The sequence below is a fragment of the Melanaphis sacchari genome, unplaced genomic scaffold (assembly GCF_002803265.2).
Source record: "Melanaphis sacchari strain LSU unplaced genomic scaffold, SCAv2.0 Contig834_pilon_pilon, whole genome shotgun sequence".
Lineage (NCBI taxonomy): Eukaryota > Metazoa > Arthropoda > Insecta > Hemiptera > Aphididae > Melanaphis > Melanaphis sacchari.
In genome coordinates, this window is record NW_020271588.1 from 1 (window position 1) to 17,639 (window position 17,639).

Here is a 17,639-nt window from a genome sequence, read left to right on the forward strand (position 1 = left end):
TTTGAGGTTTATTTTATTATTATTCAGACTGAATTTGTTTTTTAAATGATATAAAATGTATGGTAAATTTTAATGAAATTGTTTAAATATTTGTAACCACAATCAAGGAAAGAAATAAAGATTCTCAAATTTAAATATAATGTTATGTAATATTTTCTTAATTTTTGAATAAACATTCTAAATTAATTAGACTTTTACTTAATAAAATAAATAAAACTACACACAAAACATACAAATTAAACTGTTGTTTTATTTAAGCTATGGAAACATTCTTTGCATTAAATAGTTTCTGTAGGTTGCTCCTTCAGGGACATCTCCTTCAGCATTGTCATCATCCAGTTGAATGTCATCGCCATCATTAATTACATCCTCATTTTCAATTATTATTTGAAATTCATCGTCAATTGCCAAGTTATGCAATACACAACAAGCTCTGATGAAATGTACTATATGCTCAATTTTTTCGTAGCTTGCAGTGGTAAAGTTGCCTAAACTTCTGCTTGAGCAAACCAAAACAATGTTCTATAACGTACCGACATGATGATAGTGTTTTGTTGAAGTTAATTTGTTGACGGCTCAATCTACCATTATCCTTGAATGGTGTAATAAGATTGCGTAAGCAAGGATAAGCACTATCTCCAAGAATCACATTCTCCTGACATAGAATTCCCAAGTTAGTAGCTAATGGTGACCTCCTAAAAAACTCTGGCATCATGGACTGACCCAGGAAACCCGATAAATATGCTTCTTATCTTATTTCTATGATCACAAACAGCTTGCATCTGTAAACAATATACTTATAATTAAAATTCTGTAAGAAAAATAATACATACAAAAAAATACATACGTGAATAGAAAAATATTTTTTTCTATTATAATAGGAATCTGGGTCTGAGGAAGGCTTGTCAATACGTATATGACTTCCATCAATAGCCCCAATGACATTAGAGAATCCTTTCATTTGGAAAAAGTTCCTTGTTTCCTGTTTTTCTTCCTCATTTGGCCAAGTTATTATGGTACTAGCCATACGGCTTATAACATGTGTCAGACGTCTCACAACTCTGAACAGGCTGCTTATTGTTATATTAAACCTGTCAGCAACATCACGGAAAGAGGCAGTCTGATGTCCAGCAAACCAAAGAAAAATTAAAATCTAAAAAACAATTTAAGATAAGTTTCAGAATCAAAATAATAATAATCATTGTTGTTAAAGCAATACCTTCATAATATTGTTACGTGGTATAATACGGTAACTATTAAATTGTTGTCTATCACTGGTATACTGGTGTATCCGTAGTGATAGATTTATACCAAACGGGGGAATATTTGAGAGGATTTAGATATTGAACAAGACACTTATTTAATTAGTAATAGATATTTCAACTGTAATATTGTAATAGTTGAAGTAATTGTAATATTGTAATTGTAGTGATTGTAATATTGTATTTGTATTAATTGTAATATTGTAATTGTAGTGATTGTAATATTAGAATTTAACTCTTATCTTAGGACTTTGGGTTAGAGAAAATAAGTAACTTGATAGTGACTTACTTGGTTGTAGGCAGGTATTTTTCCATGTCCTCCAGTTGTGTCATTAAATTCCGGACTGGCCTCAAAGTGTATGGTCAAATTGTTTGCAATGTGGCGTCTAACACGGAAATGTTCCAAAAACTCTAAGTCATTGTATCTAAAAAAAAAAACTAATAATTTATGTTGCCAAATAAATATTCAGCAACAAATTTACCAAAACTACCCCTAGGTTTTAGAAAAATAAAAAAGTTACAATTTAAACCAGAGAGGGAATGTTTGCTTACCATGTGTTAAATATTCAACAAGGAAAATTTAAATACATAGCTTACTTACCTTGCTATAGTCTCAAAATAATTCTGATTTTTCGGTCTTGTTCTGTCTTCCAAATAAACTTCGTCGTCGCTATCAAATACAAATTCATCGTCGGACGATAATGAAGAGGACGAGGAGTCGAAAAAATTCCAAATCCATCTCAAAATGTCAATCAATAAATAAAATAAAAATATAAAAAAGTAGTTTAAGCTAACTAGCTAACTGTCAAAACAAGATAATATTAATTATTATCACAATAATTAATATTTTGCATTGTACGCATGCGCGAAACATTTGACAGAACGTATAACTCGCAACAGAAAATTATTGTTTCCAACAAGTCGATAACATGTTGCAGCACTGATGGAACAGAAAACATTTTGTTGGGTGTTTTAAATTTGCTCTGCTGGAACACGTTTTTGACATTGCGCATGCGCTGAACGTTTATAACCACTTGCAACACTATGCTGGAACAAACCTACTGTCTTCCTGGCGACCGCCATAAACCACACAATCAATCCATAGTAATCGTCACCGCAAGGTCGGCTTGAGCAGCAGTCGTGCGGGCACACGCGTAAGCGCGCCTTGAACGAAAACTACCAACTCAATGCGACTCGCGGCCCAATAAAATGGACGTACGCGTTTCCGAACCACCTCGCCACACCGCACCGCCAACAAGCGACACAATAATAATAATAATTATTGCTCTGCGAGTTGCACCGCCGCCGCCAAGCTCGTGACAGCACATAATTATTATTATTATTATTATTATTATTGTTATCATTATCATTATGTTCTAAATGTTCGTGATAACTGATAACCTGTTAGCATTGGCGGTGAAAGCTAAACACGGCCTCTAAGATGTGAAATATAGTTATAGTAAAACGCACGAACGCGAGACCGAGTTTCGAGGAATGCGCGACTCGCATAGCATTTCGAGTCCGAGTAGCGGTGGCGTGGAGGTAGAAGAGCCGTTTCTCGCGCCCGTTTCACCGCCGACGGTCCGTCGTCATCGATCCTCGTCAACGCCGGCACGAACGATCGTCGCTGCCGATCAGGTCTTACCGCGGTACGTTTACGTCTCGCAACACAAACACGTGTTGGCTGGCTAGCCCGAGGCCGCCGTTTCGCCGTTTATTTACTGTTGTCCTATTGTTCGTCTCGTGTCCCCACAGCGATGGCCGTCGACTACTTGTTCGATCCACGCACGCTGGCCGCCGCCACTGCCGCCGACGACGCGACAGGAGACAACCGACTGTCGGTTGACGACGTTGGCTGCAAATACCGGCTGAGACCCCTGTGCTTGACCGACTTCGGACGCGGTACACGACTAGTGTTTTCTAGTTCAATACGTTCTCCTTTTTAAGCGTACTTATTTTTTTTCTTCGTTCTGTCGTAGGATACTTGGACCTGTTGTCTGAACTGACTGTGACAGGAAACGTCACTCAGCAGATGTATTCGAGTTAGTGTGATTGTTGTATGCTCTTCCTACACTATTAGCTTATGACATTTCATTGTGTTTTTTTTTTTTTTTCTAGACACTTTTGATATGATGAAGAAAAACAGTGGTACATATTACATAATCGTTGTTGAAGATACTGAGGAAAACTGCATTGTGGCGTCTGGTTCGCTAACTATTGAAAAAAAGTTCATACACTCATGTGGACAAGTTAGACATAATTGTTGTATCTGACTTGTGAGATACATTATTAATCTATGCATTTAAATTGCAGCGCGGTAGAATTGAAGACATTGTTGTCAACTCTAAATGCAGAGGACAACGTTTTGGAAAAATGTAAGCAGTCTTAACAATTTTTTCATCTAATAAAAACTTCAATCAATGAGAACTCTTATACAAATGTAGAAATAAAACTAGACATTTTATAATTGTTAGATTTCTGACATTTAAACCAAGTTATCAGAATTTATCTTGAAGACTCGATATCCTAACTACTATTTAATTATATTTGGGAGACATTTAAAAAATAACATAAATATATAACACTCTTATCATTTATGATTTTAGACTTACCATATTTCATACACATATCCCATATTTACTATTTTGATATACATGTAGTTATTAATGTTATTATATTTTCTAAATTACCATCTAGTTTCAGAATTAATGTCAGCTGTAAAATTTGACTGTAGTAAATAATACAATTATTTCATATGTGTTTGTCTATATATTATATTATGAACTTTCAAACTAATTACTAACTTTAATCAACTGTTTATTACAGTGTTGTTCAACGTCTAATTGCTCTGTCACGCGTCCTAAATTGTTACAAGATTTCATTGGAATGTAAAGATAGTTACGTGAATTGGTATAGCTCAATGGGTTTTGTGAAAGAACCTGGAAATTCAAATTACATGCAGTTGAGGTTTGAACAACCATTGCATTGAACTTTGTTATTTATTATAAACTAGAATGATTGTTTAATGTATTATATTAATTTTTGAAAAATACAATTTACAAAACGTTTTACTATATTTAAAAAAAACATGAATTTTTAGTTAATTTATTTTATAGATCTTACCTATTCAAATTTATTGCATTTTATTATTTATATACTCCAATTATAAATTAGTCTAATATTTATTTTTTAAGATACATCTTTTTAAAATAGAATGTTTAGGTTAGTTTAAAATTTCAGAATTTCATTAGTTGTTTAAAGTTTATAATGGAGTAAAATTCAATTGACGAAAAGAATGTATTAAATTATAATCCAAGTACTAATGAAAATAAAAGGTTGTAGCCCATTTGGCTCCCGTTCTACAAAAAAGTCAATTTCCAAACGGTTCCCGTCCAAAAAAGTTAAGTTAATTCCTAAACCATTCCGGTTTTATACAACACATAATTTTTTCGACAAGCTCGTTTTTTTTTTTTTTGATCAGACAGGCATGTTGTCTAATAATTATTGTAGAGTTTACAATTATATCTATTTGTAAATTTTTTTTTTTTTGATGGGAGCCCCGTTTTGGAATTTACCCGTTTGTAAAACCTTTTTTGATAGAAACTGTCTGAAAATAAGCAAACAATAGATGGGAGTCATTTGGGATCCGACGAAATAAAAGTAGCGTTAAGTAACCAAATTAAACAATCAGTTTATTAAATAATTTAATTAGTTATACAATTGAAATATTTAAACTATATCAAGAGTTATAATTAAAAATCATATTTATACATACAAATGTCAATATTATAATTGAATACCCTCGTGTATATAAAACAACTTAAAAAATTATGTGTCATTAAATTTACAAAGTACAAAAAAATATATATATATAATTGTAATAATATTGTATAACAAACACCACAGTATTATTCATACAAAGTGTGTTTAAAAGAGTATTAAAACTAAGCAATACATCAATATACACCAAATTTCATTTAATCTGGGTAACTTTTGTCAGCTATCAAGATTTATCTTTGACACAAATATTATTCATGTCTAGACATTGGCGTTTGTGATGGTTGTTGATATCTAGGAATATCGGCAGTTGAAGCAACAGTGGCAGGCGGTTTATTTGAATACCCTGTGACTGAACTTGTCGGAACAGTATATGAGGCCTGTAAATAACAAAATAATACTATTTTATACTTAATCCGCTGCAAAGAAAAACATTGAACAATAAGTATGTTTATAAAATTATGATTAAAAGAAATGTATAAGCAAAGTTACTACATTAATAAAATTATATTTATCATCGGTTGATATGACCAAAAATTCTGATCAAAAATAATAACAAAGAATATGGTCTAATGCAAAATTAATGAAGTAAAATCAACAAGTTAAAAAATAGCTGTATTCAGCATAATAATATACTTAGTTTAAATAGATACTATAGTCTATTAGGAATGAAATCATACCTCAGCGGCGACCAGTTTTCGTTCGCGACGGTCAGATGCTACCACGAAAGCTCGTAAGGCTAGCGCTGTGGAACAAAGCCATGCCCATGTGCAGAAATCGACCGCCGAGGTACGATCTCATTCCGAATAGACTATATATATCATCATATTATAAATATTATACAATACTCACGTGTTGTTGAGACGACTGAATAATTGCTGGAGATAGTTGAGAAGCTGGAGATGCAGCTGTCGGATGTCGCATAGGATAACCAACATTGTGTGGTTTTTGATTCTGTTCAAAAACAAAAAAAAAAAATACTAGCAAGTTTATTTAAAGGTGAAACTAATTTAAAGTTTTAAACATACCATCTGATGTGGTTGTGACGTAACAGTCGTAGTATTTGATAAATGAATATTTCTACTGCCTTGTTGTTGATAAAAACTAGATGCTGGAGGAGGTGCCAACTTATCATCTGGATAGACATTATGAGGTGGTTTTGGGTGATCTGATTAAAAATAAAACAACCATTAAAATGCCCATTTTACTCAAACAAATTTATGTTCACAATAAACATACATGTGTGATTACTAGTTTGGTTTCGAATGCCTGGGCTCATGTACATAGGTGGATGGGAGTGTGCATGATGATGAGGTTGATGGTGTTGATGAGAAGAAAGAGGTTTTGGTATTTGTTGAGCTCCATGATCACCAGCTGTACTCACGATTAAATTGCCACTGTTGGACGATTCTGTTCGTGGTGGTGGTGGAGGTGGTGGCGGTGGTGGCCCAGAATAACTATATACTGTATTTACTGAAGATAGTGATGGAGCTGAAGACAACATGCCATTATTGACACAATAATTAACTGCAGTAGTAGAATTCGATTGATAAAATGATCCATAATTACTGACATTTGGCTGTGTGTTTTCTAAAAACAAAAATTGTTATATCTTAAGAATTTTTTTTTTTTAATACAGTAAGAATATTAATGGAATTGGTGCACGTATATGCTATCAACATATTATACCATTCTATTTTCTATACTTTGACAACCTGTTACAATTGTTAGCACTTCATTTAGTATATTTTCTCAGACTGATTCAATTCATAACAAAGATGTTGTGGTAGAGAAGTTTAAAAAATGGGGAAAAGCATTAATAGGACAAAGAGGTAAATCCATCTTTCAAGGAAAACAAGAGTACAAGAGAGAAAAACTATAGAAAGGACACTGGGAATTTGGTAATGTTGTTTTTATTTTGTGTGAAAGTTAAGTTTTTAAAATCCAATTTTTATTAATCAATAAAAGAGATTAGAAAACATGACCAATAATCAAGAAATACCATCAAAAAATCAAAAAATTGTATAAATCTTCTTACTATTAGTATTGTTGCAGTTGTTGTTAATCCAAACATTTCTATTAAATGACTGTGTAGTGTCTTCTCTATTTCCACGTCTATTTGAGTTTTCAACTAAATTAAAGTATATTTAAAAATTTGAGCATTTAATACATAGATATCATATATTTTTAAATTTTCTTCAAAAGGCAAAGATTGTATGATTACTATCATATTGATGTAAAAACGTGAAACAATCTAAATATTATATATGTGTACAAAAATATTTTTTTTGTCATAAACACTTACTAGGATAGTTACTATTGGTTCCAGTAGCCAAAGACTGATTTATGCTATTTACAACGGAAACTGGAGCAGTAGAATTTAAATTACTAGTGGTGCTACCACTATTATTTATTGGCTTATATGGAGGGAAAGGTACAACAATTTGTGGCTGTTGATAGTTTTGTTGCTGTATAGTTTGGGGTTGCGGAGATGGTGTTCTACCCATTTTGTTACTGGTTCCAACATTCTAAATGAACAAAAAAAAAAAATAAATAAATAAATAAATAAAAAAATAAAAGTTTTAATTGAACTTATATGAAGTATAAACTATAAATGTTTAATATTAACAATGGAATATTAAAGAGGAAGTTAGAATGTAGGTAATTTATAAAATTTATTTTGTTATAAGTTAATGTTAGCTATAAAGTAGAGTGAATTGAGAGGAAAAATATTTTAGATAAATACAATCAATAACAAAATACTTGAATTGTATACTAATAAATCTGTTAGGGATTATAATGTAGTGGTTTAAAAAAGAAACTTACATTGTAAACATATTTAAATTAGATTAAAAATTTTAATTTACCGGCGCTAATAAATGAGTGGTACTACTGCTATACAGCGGCGGAAATTTTGTAAAACTCATTGTACTAGATAAAGAAGCTGGTAATGACATAGTAGGACGAGTCACATTATTGTTCTGATTGTTTGCAGCAGCATTTATTGTGGCTGGCGAACAAACTAATAATGTTTGGTTACTACTTCCAGCGTTACTGGTACTGGAATTGTGCATAATCAAAGGCTGTTGCGCCAATGGGCTTAATCCGCTACTCGCAGCAGGAGATCCTGCACCAGATTGTGCATTAACTACTGTAGTCTGTTGTCTAAATATATGTTGTTGTTGTTGTTGTTGAAGTAAAGGGGTCGACCGATGATTTGTAACAACAGAATTATTGATATTGTTAGTCACTACAGTCTTATTGTTAATAGGCTCACTGTAAAACACGAATAAAAAAGATAAATAAGTAAAAATCAATAATAAAATTTAAAAGACTGTGCATTTGATTTTATTAATACCAATTAGATTCAGTTTTAGGCACAACTAAAGCAGTTGCCATACTATCATCAGTAGCTTGTGACTGATTTAAGAGTGCACGTTTTTCTTCTTCAAGTTCATCACGTTTGTCTCGTAGTTGAATTAAACGTCCATTGATCTGTGCTAATGACAATTTGTTTTCTTGCATTTTTTGATACTCTACACATTTTTTTTTTCTTAGCACTTCAGCATCAACTTCAGCTATTAATCAAAATATATTTTAAAATTATACATAAACAACTATTAACTTGTAATACACATAATTTTATTTTTATCATATATAATTTAAGGCGGAAAGAAGTATAAAAGAAATACAATGTGTATTATTCATTGATTACATGCATCTAAACTAAAGAAATTGTCGTCTTACTTAACACATGTTTTATAAAATTATTTTAGTCTATTCCTAAATGGTCATTCATCTCCATTATTGGATAGAAAAATTATAAACTAGGGCTCACCATTGTCTCAACATTAATAATAATTACAAAGAATGTAATTTTTCTATATCACAATATGAGAACCTCTGATCTAAAAAATAAATATCAATAGATCAATTTTGGGGAGACATAAACAGAAAAACTTTAACCTATAACTGAAAATGACCATTTTAAACTTTTTATAATTCCCTAAAAAAAAACAAGGTCATAATCAGTCATAACTCGTATGTATATGGGGAAATATTTGAAAATAACCTCATTAAAAAAGTATTTTAATAAAAAAAACACCTATATATGTATAAATAAATACAACTAGACACATGACAAATGTAAAAAATATGATGTGTATACATTTGCTAATACATGTGATATTTACAAACTTTCTCAAAATTTGAATTTGTTTAAAATTTTTAAACTTGATTGATGGAACATAAAAATGTTTGAAAACGTTTATAAGAAAAGATGCAATAACTTTAATATCTAAAAAACAAACACAAAAAATGCCAAAATACCTTGGAAATTGTATCATCTAAAAAATATTAAATATATATGATGAATATTTTAATTCTCTACAGATAATAATTTTTAAATTACAAAATAAAAATAATAAAACTAATTATCTACACTTTATCTGTATTTTATTGAAAACACACAGTACTGTAATGTATCTAGGAACATAGAATAAGATATACCAGATGTCACCAAATAGCAGTCTGCAGGCCGCATACAGCCCCTGAACAAATTTTATCCAGCACAAAGAATAAATAACACATATTTAATAATATAATATGTTCTCATTACATCCAATTTTAAAATAATACCCATTATATGTAAAAAAAAAAATATGTACTTAAAATTTTGATGGCCTGCAAAAAATGTTCAGATCCCTAATGTGGCCCTTAAAAAATATTAATTGGTGACCTCTGAGATACACTAAGCTAGAGTATAAATATTTTTTTGTAGTACTGCTTAAAGGGGAGGGAGCATTAGGCTTTATTTGTGGAATATTAGTGAGGGCTCTTCAAAATCTAGATGTATAATTTTTAATAATAATACATTAGAATTTAGAATTATTTGACATTATCCATAATTTATTGAAATTTCATAGCTATTACTTCTAACACTTTTTTCTAAAAAAAATATATATTGATAGTATAATTTTATTTCTTCTTAGTAAACTAGTCTATAGTAATTAATAATTATAAACAAACAGGTGAAACTTTAGTTATAATAAATGATTATAAATATGATTAAATTGCATTAATTATTATCTATTATTGTCATGGTGCAAAAAATAAGAATAACAAAAAAATATAAAAATGTCTTTAAAAGAAAACATTATTGTGTCATAGATCAGTGATTTTAAGTGCATACATTTTAAGGACCTAATTATACAATTAAAATATTATAACCAGAAATTTCTAACATTTTTGCAAAACATTTGTTGACGTAAACATAATATATTTATAATAGTTATAAATTACAATAAAAATTGTGTTTTAATATTGTCTTAACTAATCCATAATTTATATCCCATGTTTCTGGAACTTCAGATTTATCCAACAGCTAAATTAGTAATTACTATTATTATTGTTTAAAAATAAATAATATCATATTATACTTCTAATATAATTCTAATTCAAATTGTATATTTATAATTTTTAATTTAAAAAGTTATGTATTAGATTATTAAAAAAAAAATTTAATTTCTAATCTAATCATTTATTTAAAACAAAATTATTTACTTGATATATTTTACTTACACTACTTATTATTTTATGATTTAAGATTTGTTATTGATAAAACAATAACAATGAAGTGAATGTATTTATCGAGTAATATGAAAAGAAAAGCAAAAAAATTAAAGAAAATGTAGATATTTGTAAGTTGATTTTTTATAGTGTTTCAATTTTTAGGTCTTAAAATGTATTATGAATACTATTACATTACAATATTTTACGAACTCTCAATTTAAAATTTTTTTTAAATATTTAGTACATATTACATATATACCAGGTAATCCATTCAATGCAAGACAATTGTTATTCCAAAAATGATAAATGTCTTGAATATATTTTTAGTTATTTTATTTTAAGTTAATAAAAACCACATAACAACAAAAAAAAAAAATGTATTTACTATCTTTTTTATCATAGAAAAGCATTTTTAATTCTTTATTTTAAAAAATTGTTAATTTTTAAGTATTTCAATTATTGATAAGTAGTTTATGAGTATATAAGTATTTGAACTTTAAATGAGTGTTAAGGAATAAACAGGGATACCCCTCAAAATATTGGTCTACTACTTTGCTAGCCAAAACTTTAAATATTTGTATATAATATTAATAAGCTACTTGTCTAGAATTTGATTTTGATAGATTCAAATTTTTCAATTAGTGATTAGGAATATAAAATTAAAAATATATGCTGACGTTAAAAAGAGTAAAAAAAAAATGTAATACAATAAAAAATACATATAAATATAATCACCTAGTTAAAAATTATTCAATAATACACATTCGATTACATCTTAATCTAATTCTAAATATAATATACCTATAATAGTAAATTATACTACACTGAGTAAGCTAAAACTGATTATCTAATATAATAAGGTTTATTTCCAGACCTAGGTTATATTATAATATTATATTAATATAATAGAAGTTTGACCGTTACGATAAAGTTTAATAAAATTGACGTCGCCGGTGATTCATCATTGGGAATGATTAGTTAGAATTCAGTGTTTCCTTAAGGGTGTGCCGTGAAATTTGAAAGGAGTGCCACAAAAAGTTGAACTTTATACATATATAAATAAACCATTTATATTTGGAAAGTAGATAATATTTAATATTTATCCAAAGCGTGCCGTGACTTATAATAACTAATAATAATGTACCGCGATGGAAAAAAATATTGAGAACCACTGAGTTAGATGCATGCTAGGCGGCAAGTATGAGGTAGATTACATACAACTATACCAATTTTTTTTTTTTTAATTATTTTGTAATGACTTTAAGTTGTTTTAAATACATATTTACGAGAATATTAAATTTTCTAAAAGACAAATTTTGACTTTATCAAACCAACCATTTTGTCTTGATTTAAATAATGTTGTACATTTATACTATTTATAGTCAAGTGAGGCAATAACAATTAACTATACTAAAAAATTACTACAGGAAAAATAATCACGTCTTAAAGCATAAATTGGAAAATGATCGTTTTTTTTTGTTTTTATTTGAAAAAAGGAAAACATTAATCAGATTTTTGAGTTAACAATCAAGAATGCCAAAAATAATTATTTCATAATATCTGAATAAAATACTTAATAGATTTAATAATAATAGTAAATATTGTTAAATTATTATTATAATCACTTTATATTCCGAGTTGAACAATAAAAGATGAACATCTATTGATCATAATATTTTTTTTTGTCTGTCGCTAATAATTTTAAAATAATCGATAAAAAATGAATAAATTAAAAAAAATACTTTTACGCAGTCTATTTGTTTTTTTTTTTATGCAATTCCAAGATCCGACATTTCTTATCTAATTCATTATGGCATTTTATAAACATAAATTGAGCTATTTATATTTTGTAAGACCGATAGACTGATTAAGTTCAAATATTAACGATATGTAATATTACACATAAAATAATGATTTATCGTAAAATGTTTTTTTAATATTTTGTGAAATATTTATCATAGAAATTCGAAAAACTCTACAATTACTTTAACTATCATTTTCTATGTTTACTCAATACAATTTTCAAGAAAAATTTTTTAAATAAAAAATATACAAATTGTTTATAAAACAATTCAAAATTATTAAAAAAAAGTTGGCGAATTTTTAAGAGCATTTTATTTGACAAAATTGGATGCGTATTTATTATTTAAACCAAAAATTATGATTTTACTATTACAGTAGTAAAGCCGTGATAATCCAACAAATAAAGAAAAGTATTGTTGGATTGTCAAAAAAGAACTAAAAATTAGAAATTTTAAAAGAAATTGGATAAAAAATATAGAGTACATTTTATTATTTGTGTATAAAATTAAAAATATTAACATTTAAATTATAAAATATGAATGTATAACAAAATGTGTTCAAGAACACGTGTTTAAATATGAACTAAATCAAAGTATGTATATATGTACATAATATGAAACTATGTAAGTTTTTATTGATAATAATTAATAAATATGATAATTGATGAAAAGGTCTAATTTATTAAGGTACGTGTAATTATTATCATCGACAAACTTAAAATAATTGTTGAAATTCCAACATAATTATCTAAAAATAAAATTATAGCAGGCGCGATAAAAATTTGCTGAATTTAGACTATAATAGAAAAAAAAGTTAATTGCATAATATAAATAAATTATAAATATCCTTAGATAGATATAAAGGCTGACAAACCGCAAGTTTTTCAGATTTAGTTTGTGACTTAATCAATAAAATAAAATATTATATAATATTATTATACGTAATATTGACTCTTGATTGTCCGTAGTCTTTCATGGAACTATGGATGTATTAAAAATAGTGTTTATTATGAAATCATTACAATTTCACAATCGGTTTAATTGGGCTGCGATAACCCGATAACACAATTTGTAATTTGTACGTTAAATGCATTTTATTATCAGTCATTAATCATAATATAAAAAAATAAAATTTTACTAAATGTGGAAAATATATCAAAAGAGTATGCAAAGAAAAATTAAGTCTTAGCTTTTGATTTAGCTAATTTTATAAAATCTATTAGTGGATTAATTATGACATCAATGCTCCAAGCTTAGAGCATCTTATTGATGAACAAATATTAAATAAAACATGAAACAATTAGATATGATTTCAAAATGTAAAAAAAAAAAATGATGAGATACGATATGTAGTAAAGCAAGTGAGTAATAACTTATGAAACATTAAACAGCTCCAAGATACATTAAGCTCATTCAATATCTGAAAAAGCAGGACAATGTAACCCTTTGTTACAACATTTTATTAAAAAATAAGTACCTAACTATTTATTTTTTTAAATTTATATTAGTAGATTAATTGCAGAATTTACTTATTTATGGTTGATGTACAACCCTATTCCAGGAATAATCAAGAGTTTACTGTATTAAACTAAGAGTGAAATATAATATATAATTAGTTTTAGAAAATAAAATTTTTTATTAAACAAGTAAAAATTGTTTTAAGTATAGATGAGGGACCTGGTGCAATTAAATAATTATACGTTTAACAGCTTAAATTTAAATAAACATGATTAATGTGAAATAAATTGTTATGGCTACACAGCATAAATGATTATATACTTAATATAATAATCTGTATATACTGCAAAAGTAAAATAAGAATTCATAGTATAAAATAACTACTATAAATCTTATTATTTTATTTTTTTAAATCTAACTTTTACAAAAAATAGTGGATATAAAAATATTTTTTACTTGTATAACCTTGTAAAAAATTAACTAAATAAATAATAAAAACAATCATATAGGTATAGGTCAAACATACAATAAAATTATGAGAAACAACATTTGAATAACTCTACTTAAATAAAAATGTTAAATCAATCTACTAACTAAAAAAAAAAAAAAAGAATCATAATATTCAAGAGGAAGACAAGTTGAAAATGTAATGAAAAATATTGTTACACTATCAATTCTACCTTCCTACCGTAAATCTATCTAAAATAGTAAAATGGAAATAAAGTCTAATTTAGTCAAAAATGAATAGATTATTAAAAATTAGTTCTAAAATATATATTTTTTTATTAAAATTTAAGAGGCAATAAATTATTTATCAAAATAGATATATTTGTAAAATATGTTCATTATCTAATTTACTTGCATTGTTGCATTTATATTTTGAATAAGAAATGTATGTTTTTAAATATATTAGGTGCATATTTAATAAAATTTAATATCACATTTTTTCTTTACATCATTTTATGTGAATAGAAAAAACTAGTGAAGATAGTTACTATTATCATATTTTTAAATATTCTTAAAATCAAAACATTATTATTATTCATAATTTAACTCTATCAAAATAAAATATTTAACAAATTGGTCATAATTATTGACATATTACTAAATTATCTATATAAAATAAACTATTTTTATAATTGATCACCATGAACTCCTGCTCTTTAATTACTTTTTTTAATCTTAGCAATGGAGTCAATACCAATTTGAAATGATCGATTGGTTGTATTTAATATTAAGTTACAACTTGACAACCAGTTAACAGTTTTTTATAACCTAGTATTATAGAGGATTTTTACAGAACTCATAAAAAATTAAAAAAGAAAATATAATAATATATTGTTATTATTCATTAGATTTATTTAAAATGAGATTCAGTTAAAATTTAGGTTTTTAGTTATAATAGATATCGAAAGAAAGGATATAATACTTAATCCTAAACCTTATAAAAACGATTTAACGTTCTTTTGAAATAAAAACTAATTCAATGAGAAAAAATATAAGAGCAAAGCTGAGAAAATTAATAAATAAAGCTAAATCTTTGATTTAGGGTTATTTCATGAATACTTATTTAGAAGAAATAATTGTTTTTTTGTTTAATAGATTTAATTGCAGTATTTCACAAAACAATAATTTATTTAGGTAACTGATTCTCTCTACCACATCTAAGAATATTTTTGACAACTTATTAACTGGCACAGGGCCAAAACGTATTTTGAATATTTAATTTTGGGTAAATTTTATTTTTTTTCATTTGCTTTCATCGTCTACAAACAGGCCGATTTTCATTGCATGGCAGCATGCACGCACCTAACACAAAACGTCTACCCAACAATAACTAAACCTACCGAGCACAGTGCAGAACAACATGATGTATCAATAAAGACCGCGGAAAACGTACCTTGTTTGTTCTTCTCGCGACGAGACAAAATGTGCGTCCGCAACGATTTCCATATATTTTTGTCTTGAACCTTGCTGTTGTGTTTGTTCGACATGTTGCCGGCGACTTCTTCTTCTATCAACATGATTGCGTTGTTGATATATGTCATGCTCTGAAAGATTATTATTATTATTATTATTATTATTATTGTTATTTATCAACGAGTCGTTAGGCTCGTAGATAAAACACGATCGCGTTTGGCGATTAGGAACGACCGGGACACCGGGATTAATCCCCAGTACCCGACGGCCGGGACCTAAACAAACACTCACATGCAAACGCACGCAAACACCAACGATGTTTTCGACGCGCCACACTCGTCTCGTCGAGCCCGGTGACGATCAACGCGTTCGGGCTTGGGCCATTTTAGTCGGCTGTACTTTGACGGGTGGGCTGTCGCGCGTCCGCCGACGCGGACACGACTGTGACGTTACACTTAGACGTCAAACATCAACGGCGAAAACGGCACGACAAAGGCGACGGACGACAACAACAACAACAACAACAATAATAATTCTATGGAATAGTAGAAAAATTATTCGCGTTAACAATCGATTATGGAAGTACGAACACACACGCGCGCGCGCGCGCACACATACGCACACATTTTAATACATATGTATCGTGTATGAGCACATACTATAAATATATATATATATATATGTGTGTGTGTGTAATCCACGTATACGTATAACGTTACGAAATCACAGAGACGTGTGTGTGTGTGTGTGTGTGTTTATCACATCGTTGCGATTACAATAATAATTGTTATGAACCGAAATTGTCATGATTGGTGGGGTCAGGTGGTGGTGGTCGGGTGGCGGTGTAGGGTCCGTTGATTCCCGTGCTGGCGTGTAGCTCCGACCGTGGAAGAAGAAACGATTACGGCGGTCTACGCAGAGTCGGCCTCGTCAAACGTAACGCCGCGGCCGACGACTCGCCGCCGGGATCCCGGATTTTTAGAGATCGCGACGGCTGATTTCTCTATCTCTCGTCGCTCGCCGCCGACCACGATCTCGGACAGTCGAACTTACTGAGAAACAGCAATAACAATAAATAATAATAATAATATTATGTATTCATATCTACGGCCGTGGGAAGGGGGGTTCCAGAATCATTGGGGGATTGGAGATAATGAATAAATGAATGGACCATTGTTACGTGCGTGTGACGTGTGCGGAAGAAAGTAAATCGCTGATTAGCCGTGATAAGCGTCATACAGTGTTGCCACACGTATCGTCATTATCATCCTTATGAATTATCATTGATAACCGTCGGAATGCTGTTCATCGCACAGACGCCACGGCCGCTGACTAATGACTATAATTAATTTATATTATTCACATAAATTCATAATAATAGATAATTTTTATTTTTATGACTTATGTGCCGTTTAAGTGTTTTACTATCTACACTTGTTAGCCGTTAGTTAATTATTTGCTGAACTTTAAATAAAAAGGTGTGAATTGATATTAAAACGTTACACTTACAAATATATGGTTATTTGTTACTTTGTTTGTTTGTTATCACAGAGAATAAACTATGTATTAAATAGTATTAATGATATCATTGGCATTGTTCAACGCCATAAATAATAAATAATAAATATGCGTTGTAAGTTGTAACTTGTAGTGTATGAACAACACTGAGCAAACTTAAAGAGAGTTGGGTTTAGTGCATTAAATAAATAATCTAATCGTATAAATAAAAATAATAAATGATTCTTAAGGATTTTTTATTTATTTTAAAAACCTGTTTTGTTTAATTAATATTTAGTATTTTTCTATAATAGATTATACCTCTTTTATAATATTTCCTATCAATCTCTTA

The 17,639-nt window shown here is 28.8% G+C and overlaps 2 protein-coding genes and 1 pseudogene across 3 annotated transcripts; 1 reads left to right on the forward strand and 2 right to left on the reverse strand.

The window, feature by feature from the left end:
* Positions 1-228: 228 nt before the first annotated feature.
* On the reverse strand, positions 229-2,221 carry LOC112602130 (annotated as a pseudogene).
* Positions 1,993-4,323, forward strand: LOC112602128 (probable glucosamine 6-phosphate N-acetyltransferase). Its single transcript, XM_025350064.1, has 5 exons — positions 1,993-3,164; positions 3,242-3,304; positions 3,381-3,511; positions 3,576-3,637; positions 4,089-4,323. Exons 1-5 carry the CDS (start codon positions 3,020-3,022, stop codon positions 4,249-4,251), a joined length of 564 nt encoding a protein of 187 aa, XP_025205849.1. The 5' UTR covers positions 1,993-3,019; the 3' UTR covers positions 4,252-4,323.
* Positions 4,324-5,082: 759 nt separating this feature from the next.
* LOC112602129 (dual specificity protein kinase splB-like) lies at positions 5,083-16,808 on the reverse strand. Of its 2 annotated transcripts, XM_025350065.1 has the most exons (10): positions 16,082-16,808; positions 15,771-15,921; positions 8,398-8,617; positions 7,907-8,315; positions 7,345-7,567; positions 7,078-7,170; positions 6,279-6,629; positions 6,068-6,207; positions 5,892-5,993; positions 5,291-5,419 (listed from the first exon to the last, which is right to left on the reverse strand). In XM_025350065.1, the coding sequence occupies exons 2-10, from the start codon at positions 15,916-15,918 to the stop codon at positions 5,291-5,293; spliced, it is 1,815 nt and encodes a 604-aa protein (XP_025205850.1). In that variant the 5' UTR covers positions 15,919-15,921; positions 16,082-16,808. The 2 variants fall into 2 exon arrangements, with proteins under 2 accessions (XP_025205851.1, XP_025205850.1); XM_025350066.1 differs by lacking the exon at positions 16,082-16,808 and having other exon boundaries at positions 5,083-5,419; positions 15,771-15,918.
* Positions 16,809-17,639: the final 831 nt, after the last annotated feature.